We start from the raw sequence: 20,319 nt of genomic DNA on the forward strand, positions 1-20,319 counted from the left end.
TAACTATAGCAACGGTACTCTGCAGTGGGCTTCCTGATAGCTGGCCAATCAGAAGAAAGTGGGCTTGTAGGGAGGCGGGCCTTAAAGAGACAGAATCTAAAAATTGCCTGTGTCAGACAGAGACTGAACTGAGGGTTTTAAATGACACCATGGTCAGATTAAATAAGGAGTTTATTTTAGCTGTAAATCATGCAAAGCTACTGTGTCACAGAATGTAAACATAAAACATGAAGTGAGCATAATAAAGCCGCCTTAAACATGTTTTATATATCTATAAATCAACAATAGATAATGTATTGATAGGAGCCACTTCAAACTGCATCATAGAGGCCGAACCCGTTGCGTAACCTTCTGCCATGTGTTCAGCACCCTTATGAAGTGGTGTAGCAGAGCTGTGTGACGACTTCACGCAGCATAGAGCTTGACCTGCATTACCACCGACGCACTGATGCACTCTGGGAGATTTAAGGGGGCTTTAAAACGTAAGGCTGACTCTGCATGTTTCAGGGAGTTTCAGGGAAGCTGTGAGGTCGAGAGATGCTGCTCCGTCTGAAATCTGACGAGTGAACACCAGACAGACGCACAGCCCAAAAACAACGAGTCATACACGGAGACACGAGCATGCGCGCACACACACACAGACACACAGACACACACACAGACACACACACAGACACACCATCACATCATAATAAACAGATGTGAGCTGGTGATAGGTCACACAGCTCATGTTAAGCATGATGAATTGACGCACGGTGACCTCTATAGCTGCTTAATGCTAAAGCTGCAAAGCTGTCTCTTATAAATGGAGATCCTGGGAGAATATCAAATGAGATGAAGTTGTCCTCGTTCCACTCCGAGCCGACGGAACAAAGAGGTGACCTTTCAGAGTCATTACCGCGACCTTCAGAACGTGATGTGAATTTTATGCTTTCAGGAAAGAAAAAAAAGCGAGTCAGGGCAATCCGGAAAATCTATGACGATCTGATAAAGAGAGGCAACAGGAATCAAAGAGGAAACAGAGCTTAGGTTCACATCTGGAACACGTATTACTGCTGAGACCCTGAACATGAGCGGACGCAGCAACAAGAGCACCAACATCACAAAATACTCCCCCCCCCCCCCCCCCCCCATCCCTTCTCCATGATGCAGTGCAGATTGCAGGGGTCGACGGAGCGTGTGTGACTTATGTAACAACGTGATGTAATGATGTTGTTTCTCAAAGCGCAGAAATGTTTCTTTTCCCCTTCAGAGCATAAAGTCCTCCCGTCGGTCGGTCGGTCGCCAAGCTGCTGCAAGTGTGTTTTTGTTGACAGAGGAGATTGTGTGTGTGTGTGTGTGTGTGTGTGTATGCGTGTGTGTGTGTGTGTGCGTGTGTGCGTGTGTGCGTGTGTTAAGTGTCAGAAGGCCTGAATGTCTATGCCACTCCTGAGTGCTGAGTCTATGCTTCCTAATGCGGGGGAGAAGAGGATCGAGTTATGTCCTGAATGCTAATAAAGCTCTTGCGCACACAAACACACAGACACACACACACACGAGCACTCACTGACGCAAACACACACACACACACAAACACACACACACACACACACAAAAGCACAAACATGCTTGATGGTTGAAGGCTGCTGGGGGATTTGCAGAGTAGCTTGTTCTGTTCACATCTAACTGAAGGACACTGAGTTCAAGGCGGCCGTGACATTGCAAAGAAATCAAGATCGGTGTGTGGCTTTAAATAAAACATTGGCCTGGACATAGATCAGAAAATGCTGAGGTGAAGGTGTGTGTCATTTCCCGTATCAAGGTGAAGGTTGACTAAGCACAAAGCAGGAAAAAAGGGGATCTAAATATAAACTGTGTGTGGAGCCACAGACAGCAGCGGCACACACCTGCAGCGCCGCAGTCGCAGCACACTTCGTTGCCCGGCATGCGCAGCACGTCTTCTATGATGGCTTTGGTCAAGTCCTCCAAACCGTCCTCGCCGCCGCTGCTCTGCTCGCCACGGAAGGCCATGTTCAACGCCTCCTCTTTGCTGTTGGTCAGCACCGAGATCCAGCTGTATGAGGGGAAACATCAACATCAAGTAAGGTAGTCCAAATGTTCTGTACTTTTTTTTTCGATACCACGTTCTTCAAAATGAAATAATCACCCTGTGGATCCCGCCCCTAACTGAGATGATAACAAAAGCATTATTTCAACATTTCTATTCCATGGGAATACTCCTAATTTAACCAGCACTACCAACATATTCTCATTATGTATTCATTTTTTCCAGCAGTGTCTTTGAGCATTTATTCATAATAAAATGGTGAAAACCTGCACACACGCACCCACATGCACACTGTGGTCATTAAAATCATGCAGACAGGAAACGCTGTAGCCGCCTTTCAAACATGGCCTCCTGCAGTTCACTACACGGCGCAATCTGCCCCTGCACGCCGCCCACTGAACTGGCCCTCAAACACACACATTAACACAAACACACGGGACACACACACACTGGGCTTTACGGTCCTGACGTCAGCACTTCCTCTGTCATTGTCCCACAGCCTGTCTGCAGAGGCTGAGGCCAGACAGGGAGGGGGCTCATAAACTGAGGTGCTAGATTGTCTGTGTGTGAAGAACCACAACGATATTTTAGTCCACAGATGCGTGTGTGCGTCGAGCCTTGTTTTGTCTCCTTTAAATCGTGTCTCATGATATCCTCCGAGCCTAATTGAAGGGGAGCGTGATTGTGCAAAGCAGGAGCCCTATGGAATACTAAATATTTCATGGAGCAAACCCAGGAAGACTCTTGCTTCTGCTGCAGTTTAAAGTGCGTGACAGAAGCGGCAGTGGGGAGCAGAAAGCCGGATCCCAAAAGACAACGTGTACGTACAGATAATGAGTGTTCAGGCAGCACTGAACCGAGAGGCACGTTCACAAAAAGGCAGCAGAGGGAGAAAGACCAAAACTTTAGAGCCACAGATCAAAGAGTGTTCTGTACGTCTCTGAGCATTTCAGTGACAAAGCAAGATGTTACAACCAAGTCTGAGTTATCCGGCGCTTGTATAGAAATGTCAATATAAGTTTGATATTTCAATTTGCATTACACTTGAAGAAAATTTGATCATTTAGAAATTCTGCAAAATGTTCTTCTTTGATTGTCAAACAAGTCATTTGCTCCGCTATACATTTGTGCAGCAGCAGGGTGAAATATCTAATTAAAATGACGAATATATTTATCTTCAGCTCACATCTAACTTATTTAAATCTCTTATTTTTTCTACATTTTGAAAATCTGCCAAAAATATGGATAACTTGAGCAAAAAAAGGGATCAGGCTAACAGTTCAGCCGATTTAGCATGACACTGAAAATATTGTCAGAGAGATAAAAAAAAGAAAACAAAAACATAGTTGTAGAGGAACCAGGAATGTGATCTTCTTAATAATACATATTTTTATTATTTGGTTTAACTACATAACGCACAAAGCATCTGAAACCCCAACAGTTCAGTCAAAGAGTGATGCTAGCAGTGGCTAACTTAGCCTTGAGCTGCTAGCTAAGCAGGCTACAGCTAGGTCAGGTAAAACTACGACACGCATCACCTCGCCTTCAGATATTTAAATTGTGTGTGTTAAAACAAAGAAACAGCAAGTCCACAGGGTCAGCTGTTTCGGACAGAGGCGCTGCTTGTCAACAGGCATGGCAGGCCACTGCTTGGGGCCCCAGATCAGTCGGGGGGGGGGCCCCTGAGGGCTTACAAACCTAAAACAAAGCAGTGGCCGAAGCGTTGGGGAACTGGCAGACATGATGTAGATCAATGCTGGTTGGAAGGCCCCCCCCCCAAATGATTTCTCCCTAGGGCCCCACCAGACTCTAAACACTGGTTCTACTTTATGTGTTTTGAAATATTCAAAAAGTGGTTTCTAATTTGATAAAACTAAGTTAAATACTAAATGTGTCTGCCCACACACAAACATGAACGTGCACGCCACGACCGTGTGAAACAACCGTGTGACGGACAGAGACCTGAAAAACAGCAGAACCACAGATCCCACTGCGATCCTCTCGCTGCCACCCACTCTCGGCAGTCTCTCTAAAACTGAAACTGTCTTCAAGTGTGACAAACACAGGAAAGAGGCGCTCACCAACCCGCCGTTAATCAAAACAACTCTGTGACAGATGTTTGTGTTGAGACATCACTTCATGACACGTTAGCTTATAACGGACATTCACATTGAGAAATCATCACGTACTCTCTTTCAAGTGTTTAGAGACGAACTCATGCAGAAGCTATTGAAAACCGTGGCTGTGTCCGAAACCGCCTACTTTCATACTTCATCCTAAATGGGAAGTCACATTGAGTTTGTAGTAGGATCCGATTTGTGCCAGTTTGTGTATGTGAGAAATACCCAGATGTACTTTGTTGGCCAGTATAAAGAATCGGGTGAATACTGGTCGTACTAAACCGCCCCACAAACTTTTCATTTTTAAAACTCATTGTGTGAACAACCTTGCTCCAGAAATACTCTGCCAACTGATAAGCAAACAGAACAGCAGAATTAGAACTAGGGGTGCAACTAGCGGACATTGTAGAATAGCGAAACGCAAAACCACATTCGGACAATCGTCCTTTGCAGTAACAGGCACCAAACTGTGGAATACATTCAGAAATTAAAACATTGACAGAGCTCAAGGTTTTTAACACATAAGTAAAACAACGGCTGAAACTGAATAAACCCTGTGAACATTGACTCGTACATACGCACACACACACACACACACACGCACACACACACACACACACACACACACACACATTAATCCTCCTGTATTTGACGCGTTCTTTATTCTTATTTGTGTGTAACTTTTAGTAAAGGCATAACCAGGGACAGGTGTTGCAAATTAGTCTTGACTAGAAACCTGTATGCCTGGCATCTATTTTATATTTTATATGAAACAATGTATTTGTCCCTGCTCAATAAACTTCTAAACAAACAAACAACGCACTTTGGCACTCAAGACTGTCCAATCGCAGAGCTCCTCAGCCAGCCACCTAGCAGCTCAAAATAAAAGTTCTGCGCTGCAATACATTTTAAAATAAAAGTATCAGTAACAAATGTTTGCATATTGTTGTTGAATTATATTTACAGACCGACGGTCGTGCTAGCTCCGACCAGTCTACTGAAAAGTGCATACTGAACTGTGGCTTTTCAGAAAGGGCCAGTCTGCAGTAGCTAGTATGTTGTATGTGGTTTCACACACAGCCTGAAACTCTAAAATACTCACATGACAAACTCTTGCTCATCTTCAGCTTGGAAATGATAGGTCCGGTTATCTGTGGAAAACAGGAACAGTCTCATTGAGTGACCACATCTTTATAATTAAAACACAGACAGTGCACAATAAACTGTTAAAATAATCCACCTGAATGTGTGACACCTGAAGGATAAGCAGTCTAATACTTTACAAAAAAGTGCACATTCTCTCAGGTGAGCAGTAACTGTGATTTCTTTTAACCCATGAACCAGTTTTGAACGTCTTCTCACGTATTCATTTTTGCCCAGAAAATAGTGAGGCTGCAGAGCTGCCTCCCTCCGATTGGTCAAGACGTTTTTTGAGAGCTGGCTGACAGACAACAAGGTGTTCATCCACCATTAATGTTTCCTGGCTAAGCTTTCAGAGACAGACAAATACAGAGCTCTAAAGAAATATTTTGTACAGGCATTCAAGCCTTTTCCACAGAAGAATACTAACCGGGTCCTCGATGTTTTAAAGAGGCAGGAATTCCCAGCTGTGTACTAAGTTTTTCAGTTATCGACCTGTAAAATATGTCCATATTCTGTATATTATCTGTAATCTAGTATAGCATGCTCACTGCACCTTAATCTGTATATTATAATCTGAAAAATATACTTATATTCATAGCATTTATTTATATTTATAGCACCCCATTAATCCAACCATATATACCCAATAATTCACTTTTTTTTTTAGTCTACATCTGTAAATTTTGTAATTACTGTACATAGCACAGATTCTTGCACTTTCTGCTTATTGCAGAAAGCAAGGAGCAAGGAGCTTAGAGCTCCCTAAGAGGACATTCATCCATAGATCCTATTTTACTTTTTACAGGGGCAATGAAAACCTCTGGGTTGTCTTCTCGAGAGCTTGACTTATTTATTTAGTCATCTCTGTAAACAGCGCTGCTTTTCCCGTAACTACAAGTTGATTTCAGACACTTTCTCGAAATCCAGAGTAATTGATTCATTATCACAGGAAAACAAGCTTCTTTATCTGAACATGGCAGCATACATCAGTGGAGAAATGTAGGAAAATGGAGTCAAATAAGATACATGGATGTGTGTCCGCTTAGGGCCACCGTATTCCAAAAGCTCCTGTGAGAAACATTCAGTTTATGTCGATTTTGGCGCCCCCTGTGGACAAAGTGGTACCTCTAATCTTTTTGCAGATCGTGTCCTGAACATGTTTAAGTTTTTTTTATACAAAATCTCATTCTGCTTTCATTCAAATCTGAATATCTCACTTATCAAGAATCTGCTTATTGCACTTCTGGTGAGATGCCAAACCTCATTTCGTTACTCTGTACTTGTATATGTGTAATGACAATAAAGTTGAATCTCATCATCTCATCTCATCAACATCATATAACAAAGATAATCTGTGAGGTAGAACAAGGTTGAGTGTGAGTGTTTTGACACTTACGAGAAATGAGGTCGAAGCACTTCCTGTCCTCTGTACTCGGCTTGACCTGGCAGGTGAGCAGGTTCAGTTTGACCGGCTGCCTGTTGGACTGTAAACACAAACAGATTGACACGAGTAAGACGGGAAAATATACAATCACAACAAGACAGTAAAAAAAAAGAAAAGAAAAAAGACAAAAGGTTCTCTGTTACTTTTTAACAATCAAATGTCAGAATATAACGATGACACAGTACCAACATCGATGTCTGAACTGGCTGGTTGAGAGAACGGCCCAAACTCAAATACGTATAATTAACAAGGAACAGAACTGAGCTGCAAATCCTCATATACAGTATGAAGGCTGGATTTACAACATGTTTTTTTATTAGCTACTTGGTTAGCCACTCTGTCAGTTTTCCAACATTTTTTGCTCCAGACTGAAGTATCTCAAAACTAACGGACGGACTGACGGGAAGTGTAGTACATCTAATCGCAGTTCTTCGTGAGCATGTTAGCATGCCGACATCAGCATTAAGCTAAAGCTGCTGTGTCGGTTTTCCTCTTAAAATAGCTGCTTAACCAGGCTGAAGACTCTTAAAGCGCTATTTCAATCATGTAAGGAAAAACCAGTGAACCTGAGGAAGCCATAATGAAAAAAAAAACCACAATGTTAGCTCCAATGTTTTGGGTGCATTGAACTTCAAAGTGAATCTGAACAATCCTGCTGGATAACTCTGATCTTTACAGTTTATCATTTTGAGTTTATGCACCATATACTGCTTACTATCGCAAAACACATCTGCTAGCACAACGACGGAGCCTTAGTGCTGCTGATATGAAACACAGAACAGCGCAAAGTATTTAAGAACTTGGTAACAGAAACTTTGATTACATTTTACACCACAGCTACTAAGATTGTAAGGCGCAGAACCAGGGTGAGACTCCTCTTCGTCCCCTTTAAGAAGCCGGACTGTGCTGGCTGTGTTTCACACTGTAAAAATGGGCCCAGTTGGCACATGAACACTGAGCATTGTCTCCTGCCAGTGCCCAGGCCGAGGAGGGGGACGGGGCACGTGCTAATGAAATGCTAACAGGCTGTGATGAGCTTTGGAGGACGGCTGGTCTGCTGGCAGCTCGCCATGTCAACAAGAGTCACCTAGAGTTCAGCTGCCACGAGGGCTGAAGGAAAGAAGTCAGCGTGGTGGCAAACCGCCTCCAGGCACGGAGCAGTGATTATAAGCTCTCATAAAGCTACCTCTTAGTCGACAAGAGTAGACAGATTGGTTCAACTTTGAGTGGCTTGAACTCTGAGCAAAGTGAAAGAACGTTTCTTTAGAGAAAAAAACACTTCTTGTAGAAGTTAGAAATTATGTTATCATGTTTGAGGAAATTGTGTTTAAACACTCAAAACATGAAAACAGCAGAAGTTAGAAATAAACTTGCAGAAGCTCACAGATCCACATGTTATACACTGCTAGAGATCACGCTCCCTGCTAAGGTACATATAGCTGGACACAAGACACTTCAGCAAAATGGAGCAAAGAAATGTCCAGGGCCCGACATTTTTTAAATTTAGATGACTGCAAGAGGAGCTCGTTCATTTAAATTGTTATGGAACAAGAACCAAACAGCCAAAACAGAAAATGAAAGAGACATTACGTGCATGTTCAGAAACCTTTCTGATTCCTTTATAGAGCTCCCTAAGAGGACATTCATCCATAGATCCTATTTTACTTTTTACAGGGGCAATGAAAACCTCTGGGTTGTCTTCTGGAGAGCTTGACTTATTTATTTAGTCATCTCTGTAAACAGCGCTGCTTTTCCCGTAACTACAAGTTGATTTCAGACACTTTCTCGAAATCCAGAGTAATTGATTCATTATCACAGGAAAACAAGCTTCTTTATCTGGACATGGCAGCATACATCAGTGGAGAAATGTAGGAAAATGGAGTCAAATAAGATACATGGATGTGTGTCCGCTTAGGGCCACCGTATTCCAAAAGCTCCTGTGAGAAACATTCAGTTTATGTCGATTTTGGCGCCCCCGTGGACAAAGCGGTACCTCTAATCTTTTTTGCGGATCGTGTCCTGAACATGTTTAAGTCGTGTTTTTTTTATTTATTTTTTTTTATACAAAATCTCATTCTGCTTTCTTTCAAATCTGAATATCTCACTTATCAAGAATCTTTGCCGTGGAAATAAAAAAAAAAAAAAAAGAAGCTGTTTCGGCAGATTGCTGTTAACCAAGTCATCTGACACCTACGCTGCAGCAGCAGTACGTTTCCAGCATTAAAAACAACTGTATAGAAATAATCTATATTTACGCTGATGGTTCCCTTTTTCTTTTGTAGGTCATACAGAGTTATCAATATCAAGTTTAATCTCTTTCATAAATGGACAAAAACTCCTCCATGATTCAAAATGTAATCTTTCCTTTTTTTTAAGTTCCTGACTCCCTCCTATCACTGCCACAGTAACATTAACTGACTGACTGTGTTTGGCTCCTCAGTCCAGGATCTCTCTTTATTCTCAGGAGGAGCTTAAATGATAAAAACAGGTAACACAATTCTTTTTTTTTTTTCTTCAGTTTCGACTCTTGCAGTCCACACAGGAAAGAAATCATCACACATCTACAGCGCACTCCGCAGCTGCACACAAGCTGAGACGCTGCTACAAAAGTGCCAGTATACGCAGTACGCTCACACTCGCCCTGAGATGAGTCACCAAGGCGCAGCCGGCTGCAGGGGGGAGGGGTGAGATTGCCATGACAACCCATCTATGTCAATTGCACTCCGCCAGCCTCCAGATTGAGAGAGCCCTACACAACCTCCCCGCATGATGTTTCTCCCTTTGATCCACGCAGTTCCTCGCAGGGGTCAGGGAGTCTATATGAGAGTGTGTGTGTGTGTGTGTGTGTGTGTGTGTGTGTGTGTGTGTGTGTGTGTGTGTGTGTGTGTGTGTGTGTGTGTGACTGTGTGTGTACCTGCATGTGTGTGTGCACATTAGTCTTGTACTCACCGTGGCATGAGAGATGGTGAGCATGCCCCCCTTCACTGAGCACTGCCTCCTCTGCCACACCTTCCTCAGCCTGTGAGACACATTAGGAAATGAGTTCGCATTTTTTGTCTTCCCAGTTTGTCTGCACTTTAAAAAATGTAATACGGATAAACGCCGCTCTGCTGAACTCTAAAAATACTCTTTGATTGATTCAATTTCATTTCATTATTTACTCGTGCAAAAATAAATATTTCCAGCCCAAAACAGGTTTACAAAACATTTTAGTTTTGCAATGAGAGAGCAGAAACCAAAGTCAAAAACAGAGAAAAGATAATTAATACCAAAGAATTAAATCATTGTAGCTCTGCAGACAAAAGTGGCAAACTTGTAAGCATTACATCAAACTAATGGTAAATGGTAAATGGACTTGAGCTTATATAGCGCTTTTCTAGTCTTCCAACTACTCAAAGCGCTTTTACACCACATGTCACACCCACACATTCACACACTTTCACACACTGATGGTAGAGGTCACTATGTAGTATCATCCATCAGAAGTAACTAATCCCATGCATACACCACCACTGAAGCAGCGGGAGCAATTTGGGGTTAAGTGTCTTGCCCAAGGACACATCGGACATTTGGCCAGCTGGGGATCGAACCCTCGACCTTCCGGTTGAGAGGTGACGACTCTACCAATTGAGCCACAGCCGCCCCAAACTACTGTTACATCCTGTTGTCGTCAAGGCATATCAAGATATTGAATGTTAATTTTCATAACTAAAGGCGATTTTAACTCTTTATAAGAAGGACAATATGAAAGAAAAATGTAATTCTTACATGACTTAGCATAATTAAAAACAGAACAATGCATTCCTCCTGGATGTTCTTAAGCCTGAGGAAGGATTCCTTTTCTAAACTTTTCTGACCTTGGCTTTTGACCTTTTCTAAAAGACCTCTGACTACTTTTTTTTTTGTAACATAAGGTTCGGTTTCAACACTCTGCAAATGAATGTGTGCCTTTGCATCTTACCCATCACTCTTCTTCAGCAGGTAGCCTTTCTTCTCGCAGCCAAACTCCTTGTTTCCCTGCAGCTGGTGCATGCTGTAGCCGCCCTGCTTACTCTGCGAGTCCTGTGCAAACCATCACAATACACGCACACACACAGAATATAACGTTTAACACACAGTTAATTCAGCGGCACTCCTTAATAACCATGCAGCACTGACACAAGCACACCAACAACGTATCTTCTTCAAGCTAAAGTCAGGGTGCTAACAGGAAAGCAATATCTACACAGCATGCTCTGCAATGCCTCTAAAAGGCCAAACCACTTCACTGTTGAGCAGAACAGACAGATGCCCGCATGCTCCACATGCACCAGCACTTACTCTTCTAGACTTGATTCCAGACAAGCAGAAGGCAAAAAGGAAGGAGATAGAAGGGAGAGGTGTGAAAGATCCGGCTCAGGTGCAGGCGGTGAGTGTGAACGAGTGAGTCGCCTGCCCTGTTAGCCGTCCAAGAGCACAATCTAAGGTGTTTAGTGTCTAAATGTAGTGCTCACTGTGGGTGCTATTAGCAAGAGAAGCTACAAAAAGTGTAAATTAACAACATGCAGAAACACGGACTGATAGTGTCGATAGTGTGAATCGAGGGGACGGTGGAACGAGCACACAGCTACTGCACAGGGGGGTTTGTTTATAAAGCAATCATTGTTTTATGGCACAGTTTTTAAATGTGTGAGATTTGGTGAGTGGCTCTCCACTGAGCAGCCAGTGAGGCACAACACTGGTCACCAGCAAAGCCGACCACACACTGGCTACCAGCATGGTACAGCACTGGGCACTCGCTCCGTGCTGCAGGAGACCAGAGTGGCCAGAGTGGGAGGAGGTGTGTGATAAAAATGTGTCAAAAGATCTGCAAATGATCAACAAATCTGTGTGGTACGTGGAACAATATGGCTGGTATGTATGACTCACATATTAAAGTCTTTATGGCCGCAGAAATCTGCCTGCTTTAATTTGAAGTTTTGACCTGTGCATGTGTGTGTGGGGCTGTGATCTGCCTACCTCCTTCTGGTCCAGCTGGAGGGAGGACTTGATGAGATCCCGCAGGGCGGTCAGCTGCTTCTTCTCCTCATCCTGAGTTTGTTTGATCTGAGGAGGATTAAACCAAAGGCTTAAGAAAAAAGATGCACCAGAATCTAAAGATGCTGTATTCCAGTGTATATTGTTTTTTTTTTTTTAAAGGCACAATGACAACAAATGCATCTTCTATTCTTTATCCTGTAATTGTCAAAAGAAAGTTGTGTGTCCAAAGTCCTAATTTAAAGTAAATACAGAGAAAATATTCTACATTTGAATGCAAAAAAGCTGCAAACAGCCTGTCAATGTTTAACACACGTCCCGCCTCTGACAAGGCAATAAGCCATTGACAGATTAGGATTTTTGGGAGGCCAATTACATTTTTATTAGTCTGTCCACCTTCAAGCCAAACAAAAGGATGACCTGCTGTGTTGGTGTGGAGCTGCTTAATGCTTAGAACAAAAATATCTCGCACAAATATCGACACTGAAATCAATAACATTTCCTTTTTAGAGAATATAGTTCTGAACTGTCCCTGTTCTTCTCTCCCACATTTTTATTCCAACCTACAAGTGGACTTCCCCGGGCATCAACAAACAACACATTAATATGAACTGCATGTACAAAAATATTTTCAAGGTTGAATAGAATAGAATATAGAATATTTTCAAGGTTGCTTTATCAAGTGAGAAGTGAAACTAAAGCTCCACACAGTGAACTGATGGATCTCAAGTGTCAGGTTTCATCACCACTTGACGATCTAAATGTCTCACTCTTAGAGTAAATTTAATCTTTGAAAGGAAGAGAGAAAGACATGAGATGATCTCTTGACTGCTCCTTCTTGTGCAGGCTTTTCTATATTTGTGAAGTTGGTATTTTTTCTAGTTAAATTGTAAACTGAACGGGGACAGTTGCTGCTGATGTTCTTCCTTCTCTCTGACAATAACTGCAGGAGCTTTATATTCTAAAAAAAAACTGCAGCTTCAGGAGAAAGCCGAGCTGAGTTATAAATAAGAAATGATGGTGAGTCGACAGTTCAGGCACATCTATTTCTAAGGTTTGCTTTTGATGCAGTGAAAATTCTACTACTCTCACTTTTCAGTAACTAACTGAAATGCATTGAAACTATTGAAGAAAAACAACTTAAATCAAGGTTGATTCAGGGGGGAAGTTAGTGGACCTTAAGATTATCATTGTGGTTTCAATAAACTTAGACTTCATTCACTCAGACTGAGATTAGCCAATCAGAATCTGATCTTTACGTTTAAAGACCCGAGTGACACATAAACCAGTTACGAGTTGGTGAGAAGAATGCAAAAGAGCGGCATGTTTGCCTTTTATTGTTGATTAAAAACATTTATTAATGAATCATTCAAGCTGACCATATCTTAAAACTACCAGGTAATTTATTCTTTCCTAGTTATTGCTCAATGATAGCAAGGAAGGAAGCTGTTCTTGTGACCTTTTGTTGCTCTGACCTTGTGATGTCCGTACTGAGCAAAGGATGTTAACATCATATTTTGCATACAGCAACTTCCATTATCACAATGAATAATTAAGAGAGGTTCTTAAGAGGAAGAATCTAAGTTACTTGCCATAGAGTTGTAGGAAAGTCATGCAGGTATATATAATTCCTTCATAATGACTAATAAAAAGTCAATATGCAGCTTCTATGGATGATTCTTAGCCTTAATATGAGCAGCTTAATTTAAAGTTTTTGCCTCGTTTACTGTGGGAGAAAAACCCTCAATGTGCAAGTATTCATGAACACATCAGCACAATCGTTCAGCCTTGATTCTTTAAAGAGGAAAAGCCAAAACAAAAGGACGAAAAGAAACGGTAAAAGTAAAGTTACGAGTATTCACATTGTAGAGATCAGCTGCCAGCTTCTCGATGTACTGCTTCAGCTTATCGGCTGTCTTCAAGCCATCCTGGAAGAAACTGCAGAACAAAAGGGAAACGTTAATGCCATTAAAAATAGAGAGACGAGCCTTTTATTGATGGGAATTACAGCTGTGCAAATGACAGGTTACACTCTGCTCCTTCTGCTGTGAAGGTCAAACGCAGAGGAGGTTGGTGCAGTCTATGTTTAATGTATGGCTTCGCCTCTGCTGGCGCCTTTTTGGGGCTCTTGGCACAGAAGTCGTAGCTCGCCGTGTCCGTAGCAGATTTGCAGAGGTGCTAAGCGCTCGCTGAAATCCATTACTGATCTGTTGGTGGGACACACCTCGATGCAGCGCCGCAGCTGCAAATCACCACTAATGACCTCACTCCCTCCACCCTTAAATAACGCTCTCTTTTCTTAAGAGCACATTTCTCCCTTTCTCCGCTCATTACATTACTTCCTCGCTTGTTTTTCTTTTTTTTTTTTCAACATGAGCATGTATGATCCCACATCTCAACTCCCACGACAGCCAGCTCTGTGTCAAGTACTAATGGCCTCGCAGAATGTCAGAGTAAAGAGCTGCAGTTATACAAAAGCTTCACGGTTTTATCATGCTTTACTATGTATTTATAAATATATTCAGGAATACTTCACTGACATATTTTTAAATTCAAGTATTTGCCAACCTTTTTTTAGAGACACAATTTTCTCAAAGGTATTCATATTGTTGCACCTTTTTGTACAAAAAGAGAAATGCTGTTGAGAAAAAAAAGAAAAATAATACAAGAGTTGGGAGAGCCGTTAGCCTAGCGGTTATGTTGCACACCCCATGTACAGAGGCTGTAATGCTCGTTGAAGCGGCTGTGGGTTCGAGTCTGACCTCGGCCCATGTCTTCTTCTACTCTCTCCTCCCTCTCTCTCTTCAGCAGAACTATCTAATTAAGGCAAAAGGGTCCCAAAAAATAGTGCTAGTGTGAAAGACTGAACCTGCTCAACCCCTGAGAGAAGTCGGCCTGCTCGTTGGATTGTCAGAATCGTTGAATGTTGACAGAATTGTCAGCACGTCGTTTGATGTCAACATCAATAAATATGTGCGGTTTCAGATGATCAAACCTCTGTCGGAGCATACTGACATCTTTATTGCTCTGTAATTGCCGTGCAGATTGCTAAATTCTGTTTACGTTTTGATTTAGAGGAAAGACTCGTTTCAAAGATGTCTGCTACTTTGAAGTTGTTTGGAAAGATGTCACCATCTTTCCCCTGATCAATGACGCGTTTGCATGAGTCCATGTTTCCCTGGGTGGTTGAAATGATGTCATAATACAAAAAAAAAAACCCATCTAGGCTGACAAATACACAAATTGTGTTCAATTACCGGCTATAATTTGTCGGTTCTGATGGATAAAAATGAACACAATTTGTTTTTTTCCTGCTGTAACACACATTTCTCTTTATCTCCCCATCTAATCCATCACCACTGCGGCGTTTCCATCCATCACGGCCCAGGTTGAACGGATTAACCGTGGAAATATATTGTTTTTTGTCCCGGTGTTATGACAGGACCCAGCAACGCCGAGAGAAAATTTGTCATTCTGTCACAGGCCGATGTGAGCTGCGTTTGTGGCACGGAGAGCGCCAACTTATTTACCCAGCGAACCCCACAGCTGTCAGAACATATCTGTGTGACGACCCGTGCATATTTATGAGCGCTATATATACACGCCGCTGTGCACCCGCAAGATCTGTGAATCATACTGGAGGCAGGGAATGGATATCAATATACCTTATAGATTTTCCAGCGAGCAGGAAGAGCTTCACACTTGGGGGTTCAAGGGATTAAGGTGGTACTTACTTGCACTGTGCGTGGTAATACTTGATCAGGTTCTGGAGGAGGTCCACTCCTTTCTTGGTCTTGATTTCATTTACTTTGATCAGGTACTGCAGAAAGAGAGGAAAATGTGCAGAGTTCAGCCAGGAGTGAAAATTCAGGGAGGGTTTTCTCGTTTTTAATGAGGTGTTTCTGCTTTGCCACGGCCACTTTAGAGCAGGAAGACTTTGAGTTATGACAATCACATCTGAGTGCGCAGACGCTTTAGGGAGGCTTTGATGTATGAGCTGAGGACGGCCTTGATGCTGAGGGAGTTTGGAGCAGACTGTAAACACACACGAGAGGATACCGTCCCTCTACCCTGATCTAAATAAAGTTTCAAAAGGATGATAAGGGATTTTTTTTCAACATTAGCATTACAAAAAAAAAAAAAAGAAGAGAGGATTGTCTCCAGAGACGGGGCTTTGTAGACTGTATGCGCAGTCTGATGACTCAAAACAAACCAGGAGTCTTCAGACGGCGCTCCCGACGATCAAACAAATAAAAAAGATAATCTTAATCTGAGCTAATCCCGCAGCATGCCGATCCCTGAGAGTCACCGACCACTTTCGGCGCCACGTCAAGAATGTCATCTTTCACTCAAAAGCTTCCTGAAGTCAATTCTCTCCTTGAATCGCGTGTTTGGTTGCACATACATTAGCACACAAATGGGCGCACATGTATGTGCGTGTATGCATGCACGCATGCGTCGTCTCTTTGTGTGCCTGACAGAGGCCGTTTGATGCGAGGTCTGAGCGCCGCGCGGCCTTTTCCGCAGAGAGCGCTGCAGCATGTGCGTGTCTCGGGGACTCTTTTGTGTGAATGAGCAGCCTCGCTCGCCACGGCTGTCGCGTCGGAGCACAACAGAATGCAGCCCCGCTAAGCGCTGCCTGTCCGCACACTCCTCTTTCACTGACATCCCAGGATGAAAAGGGGCGAGAGAGTGAGAGAGTGAGAGAGTGAGAGCATCCTGTAATCTGGTGATTGAGTAACACGGAGAGAGAATAAAGGGGGGGGGGGGAGAGAGAGCGTGAGAGCGAGAGAGTGCACGCACACAGAGAGAAATGAGGTTAAGTGGGATGAACAGATTGTACCACTGACTGCTGCAACTGTCGCACACACCTCTCACACACACACACACACACACACACACACACACACACACACACACACACACACACACACACACACACACACACACACACACACACACACACACACACACACACACACACACACACACACACACACACACACACACACACACACACACACACACACACACACACACACACACACACACACACACACACACACACACACACACACACACACACACACAGCAGCAGAAACAACAACAGTGGAACAGCGTCTACATCCACACGATGATGTTTGTAATGATTATTCTGTCTCCTCTTTTCATCGGGAGATCATCTCATGGATTGAACATTAAATCCACCGGGGCAGAGGCGCTGCTTGTCAAAGGCTAAAGGCGGGCAGCAGGCAGCTATGGGGCCCCAGGCCACATAGGGGCCCCTCTGAGGGCTGACAAACTTTACACTGTAGTCAAAGATCAAAATTTGCAACCTTTCTGCAATGACAGTAGGACACCTCCCTAATGGGGCCCCATCTGAGAGCACTCACTCTCATTGCCCTGTCAGACATGGAAAAGCAATAATAGCATTGAATCTAAAATACGTATGCAGCTGGTTGTTCAGAGCTGACCACTGAACTATAGTTGGCCAGATCATGTAAGTATAGAAACAGCGTCACGCAGTCCAGTAAGGCCACAACAAATCATCATGCTGAAGAGTGAGATCACAAACAGAGCTCTGAACAGGGTTAAGAATTATTAATACATGTGAACTAGAGGAAGCTAATGAGAGGTGTAGTCGGTGCTAATGTAGCGTGGGAGAGACAACTGGTTTTTTGGCATCCTGCATCAACTGGAGGCGGATAATAAACAACGGATGATGAAGCGGCTGATAATGAAGTTGGACTTGTGTTTAGTGCTTATTAGAACATTTTAGCATACTGAAGAAAAAAATAAACAGAGAGTGGAAGAGGGTAAACTTCAGATTCACTCGACAGACGCATGTTAGCATCGTGCTGGCACTTAGCTCAAAGCACAGCCGAGTTAAGCTAGTTGCTTAAGCTGTATTATTTTCTGTTCATCCATCCATCAATTATCAAAACCGCTTTTACACATTTAGGGGATCGCAAGGGGGGGGGGGGAGGCTGGAGCCGATCCCAGCAGTCATTGGATGAGAGGCGGGGTACACCCTGGATTGGTCGCCAAGTCAATCACAGGGTTGACATGTAGAGAGACGGGCAACCAGACACACTCACATTCACACCTACGGGCAATTTCATAGTCACCAATTAACCTAACGAGCATGTCTTCAGACTGTGGGAGGAAGCCGGAGTACATGGAAAGGCCTCACTGTGAGGCAACAGCGCTAACCACTGCAGTGCCGTCCAGCCCCTTTTTCTGTTCTTCATTCTTTTTTTTTTCTTTTACTGAACACCTTTTTAGAAATAATAAATGCAAATACATGTAAGTTAATTTGGCCTCTTCTGCTCCGTGGCAGAGCAGTAGGAAGTCAGAACACAAAATGTGGGTGAGGAAACACCTCTGAGTTCACGAAAGGCAGAGGGCACAAAAGACCGCAGAGAGAGAGTTTTGAAGTGAATAATTCACAGAGCTAACAGCAGTGCAACAGCCATCGGTCCATTATGTAACTTGAGTAAGAAAGAAAGAAAAAAAAAAAATCCTAACAGGATAAAACAGTGAACAAGGCGTAGGCGTCGCCGCCCACCACCAGAGAGGTTTTTGGCAAAGCGGAGTGAGCTCTAACAGTTTGTTCTGATTCTCCCGGGCACATAAAGAGCTCACATTTGTTCAACGCTTAACGCTAGCTGTCAGATTGCTTTAAGTACAACCAGTGAGCATTAATACCAAAGAGAATTCAAAGTGTGTCACAAGATGCTTCAAAGCAAACAAGTTCCCAGAACCAGACACTTGAATTGAAGAGGGACAGTTTGATTCCCTCGTTTGAATCGTTAGCGTCTCAAAATCTGCATTTTTGAAATGTTATATTCCTAAATCTTACCCACTTACATACAAGTTTCCCCACTGCATAGACACTAGTGCCTTCCATGCCCTGTTAATGTAGGTACTGCAGTGTGTTAAGGCCTGCTGTAATCCCTAACCATGGAGCTGCAGGAGTGTTTTCATCTATTCTATAAATTATTCAAATCATCCAAGAGCAAAAAAGTTAACTCAAGATTCCAATATGGTTTTAAATGCAGCCGGTGAAATAGACTTCACATGCTGTAGGATTTGAATAAGTGGGTGTTTGGACCAGAAATAGCCCTGCGTAGGTGGGGGAGTGTTGCTACAGGTGCCAATAAGAATATGAAGTATGATCCAGGAAGGTCGGCTTGAGTTAAAGAACCAGGAGTTTGAATGATGTGAAAAGAAAGTATTTCAATTTATTAATGCTGTACTGCTTTTTTGGGTTGTTTAAACTGTATTTATTTTTGGCAGTGTAAATCAAACAGAGCACATGTGGAGGCGTATATTAAGAGTTTTCGGCCGGGTATGCTGATTGGACGACAGGCTTTTCCATGAGTGCTTTTCAGACCGCTTTATCTGCAAAAGAGCCGTATATAAGCTCAGCCGTTATCACGTCTTTATAGATTCATATTGACTCTGCGACGGCGTTGTAGTCTTGTCCTAGTCTGTGAATTCACATTGCATTTCGGGTGTTGTGAAAGCACGGCACAGCAGGAGCTCCACATACACACACATGGTCAGACTTGCACACACACACACACGGCGCTGCCCTCCCTCACTGGCTCACTTTGCCCCCCATTACACTTCCAGAACATTCAGATTGAAGGGGGAAATGTCACAGGGGCGTAAATATATCGCTGCTGGAATCGGCAGTCTGAATAGGGCTACATCCCTGGGACTTTTCACAATGTGTATCCCTCCGCCTCAGCCAGGAGTTCTGAAACTAGTGCAGAAAGAGTCTGTCCTGATTAATCTCACCCGTACCTCTGAATCACAAAATAGAGACTTATTTAACTCGCTGAATGATGAATAAAAATATATATAAATACATGAACATTAAACTACGTAGCTCATCTTTGGTAACCATGGATACAAACAGAGTAGCAGAGAGCAGGAGAATGTTTGGGTTGCTTAGCAACAGTTCAGTTACAGCTAAGATCTGGAACTAGTGGAGTTGGTGTGGCAAAAAAATACAATTATTTTTTTCTACTTTATGCTGAACTGAAGTATAAACGTATGTAAAGGGAAAATGGCCGACGATGTGTCCATTATCAGGATTTAATGGAGCACGTTGAAGGCCTGAACCGTCCGATGCACAGCGGATGTTTTCACCGGGTAGACTGATGTTCTTTATATATAAAGCAATATCACGCTGGAGGATGAGCTGTTGTACTGGATATCAACACTGCTATAATTAACTTCAACACTCGGCCTGCGGCCTCACGCCAAGCGATGCAAATTCAAAGCAGTGCTGATATTCAGTACAACATCACTCCCTCTCATGTGATCATGCTTAAATAATGACATCCCAACAAAGAAAACAAAGGACTCAGTCAGGCGGTTATGAATCTGTGCTTCTTCTTTTACAGTCTTAAATGGGATCATAATATTTATCATGTTTTGTTCTGTTTTAAGTTGAGGTTGTTTTAAACTGTTTTACATTTGTTGTTCTTTTTTAAATGTATTTTATTATTTTATAAAGGAAAAACTAGGGACAGGCA

General features: G+C 42.9%; 1 protein-coding gene across 4 annotated transcripts in view; it reads right to left on the reverse strand.

The window, feature by feature from the left end:
• The window catches only part of asap1b (ArfGAP with SH3 domain, ankyrin repeat and PH domain 1b), a 60,648-nt gene that overhangs the window by 12,644 nt on the left and 27,685 nt on the right, over positions 1 to 20,319 (reverse strand). For all 4 annotated transcript variants that reach the window (XM_061064951.1, XM_061064954.1, XM_061064952.1 and 1 more), the window contains exons 7-14: positions 15,505 to 15,590; positions 13,633 to 13,708; positions 11,753 to 11,839; positions 10,716 to 10,816; positions 9,704 to 9,773; positions 6,707 to 6,794; positions 5,270 to 5,318; positions 1,887 to 2,053 (exon numbers count right to left, since the gene is read on the reverse strand). In XM_061064951.1, the coding sequence (XP_060920934.1) occupies positions 1,887 to 2,053; positions 5,270 to 5,318; positions 6,707 to 6,794; positions 9,704 to 9,773; positions 10,716 to 10,816; positions 11,753 to 11,839; positions 13,633 to 13,708; positions 15,505 to 15,590 (724 nt within the window). The remainder of the gene's footprint in view (positions 1 to 1,886; positions 2,054 to 5,269; positions 5,319 to 6,706; positions 6,795 to 9,703; positions 9,774 to 10,715; positions 10,817 to 11,752; positions 11,840 to 13,632; positions 13,709 to 15,504; positions 15,591 to 20,319) is intronic.

The sequence above is a fragment of the Labrus mixtus genome, chromosome 19 (genome assembly GCF_963584025.1).
Source record: "Labrus mixtus chromosome 19, fLabMix1.1, whole genome shotgun sequence".
Classification (NCBI taxonomy): domain Eukaryota; kingdom Metazoa; phylum Chordata; class Actinopteri; order Labriformes; family Labridae; genus Labrus; species Labrus mixtus.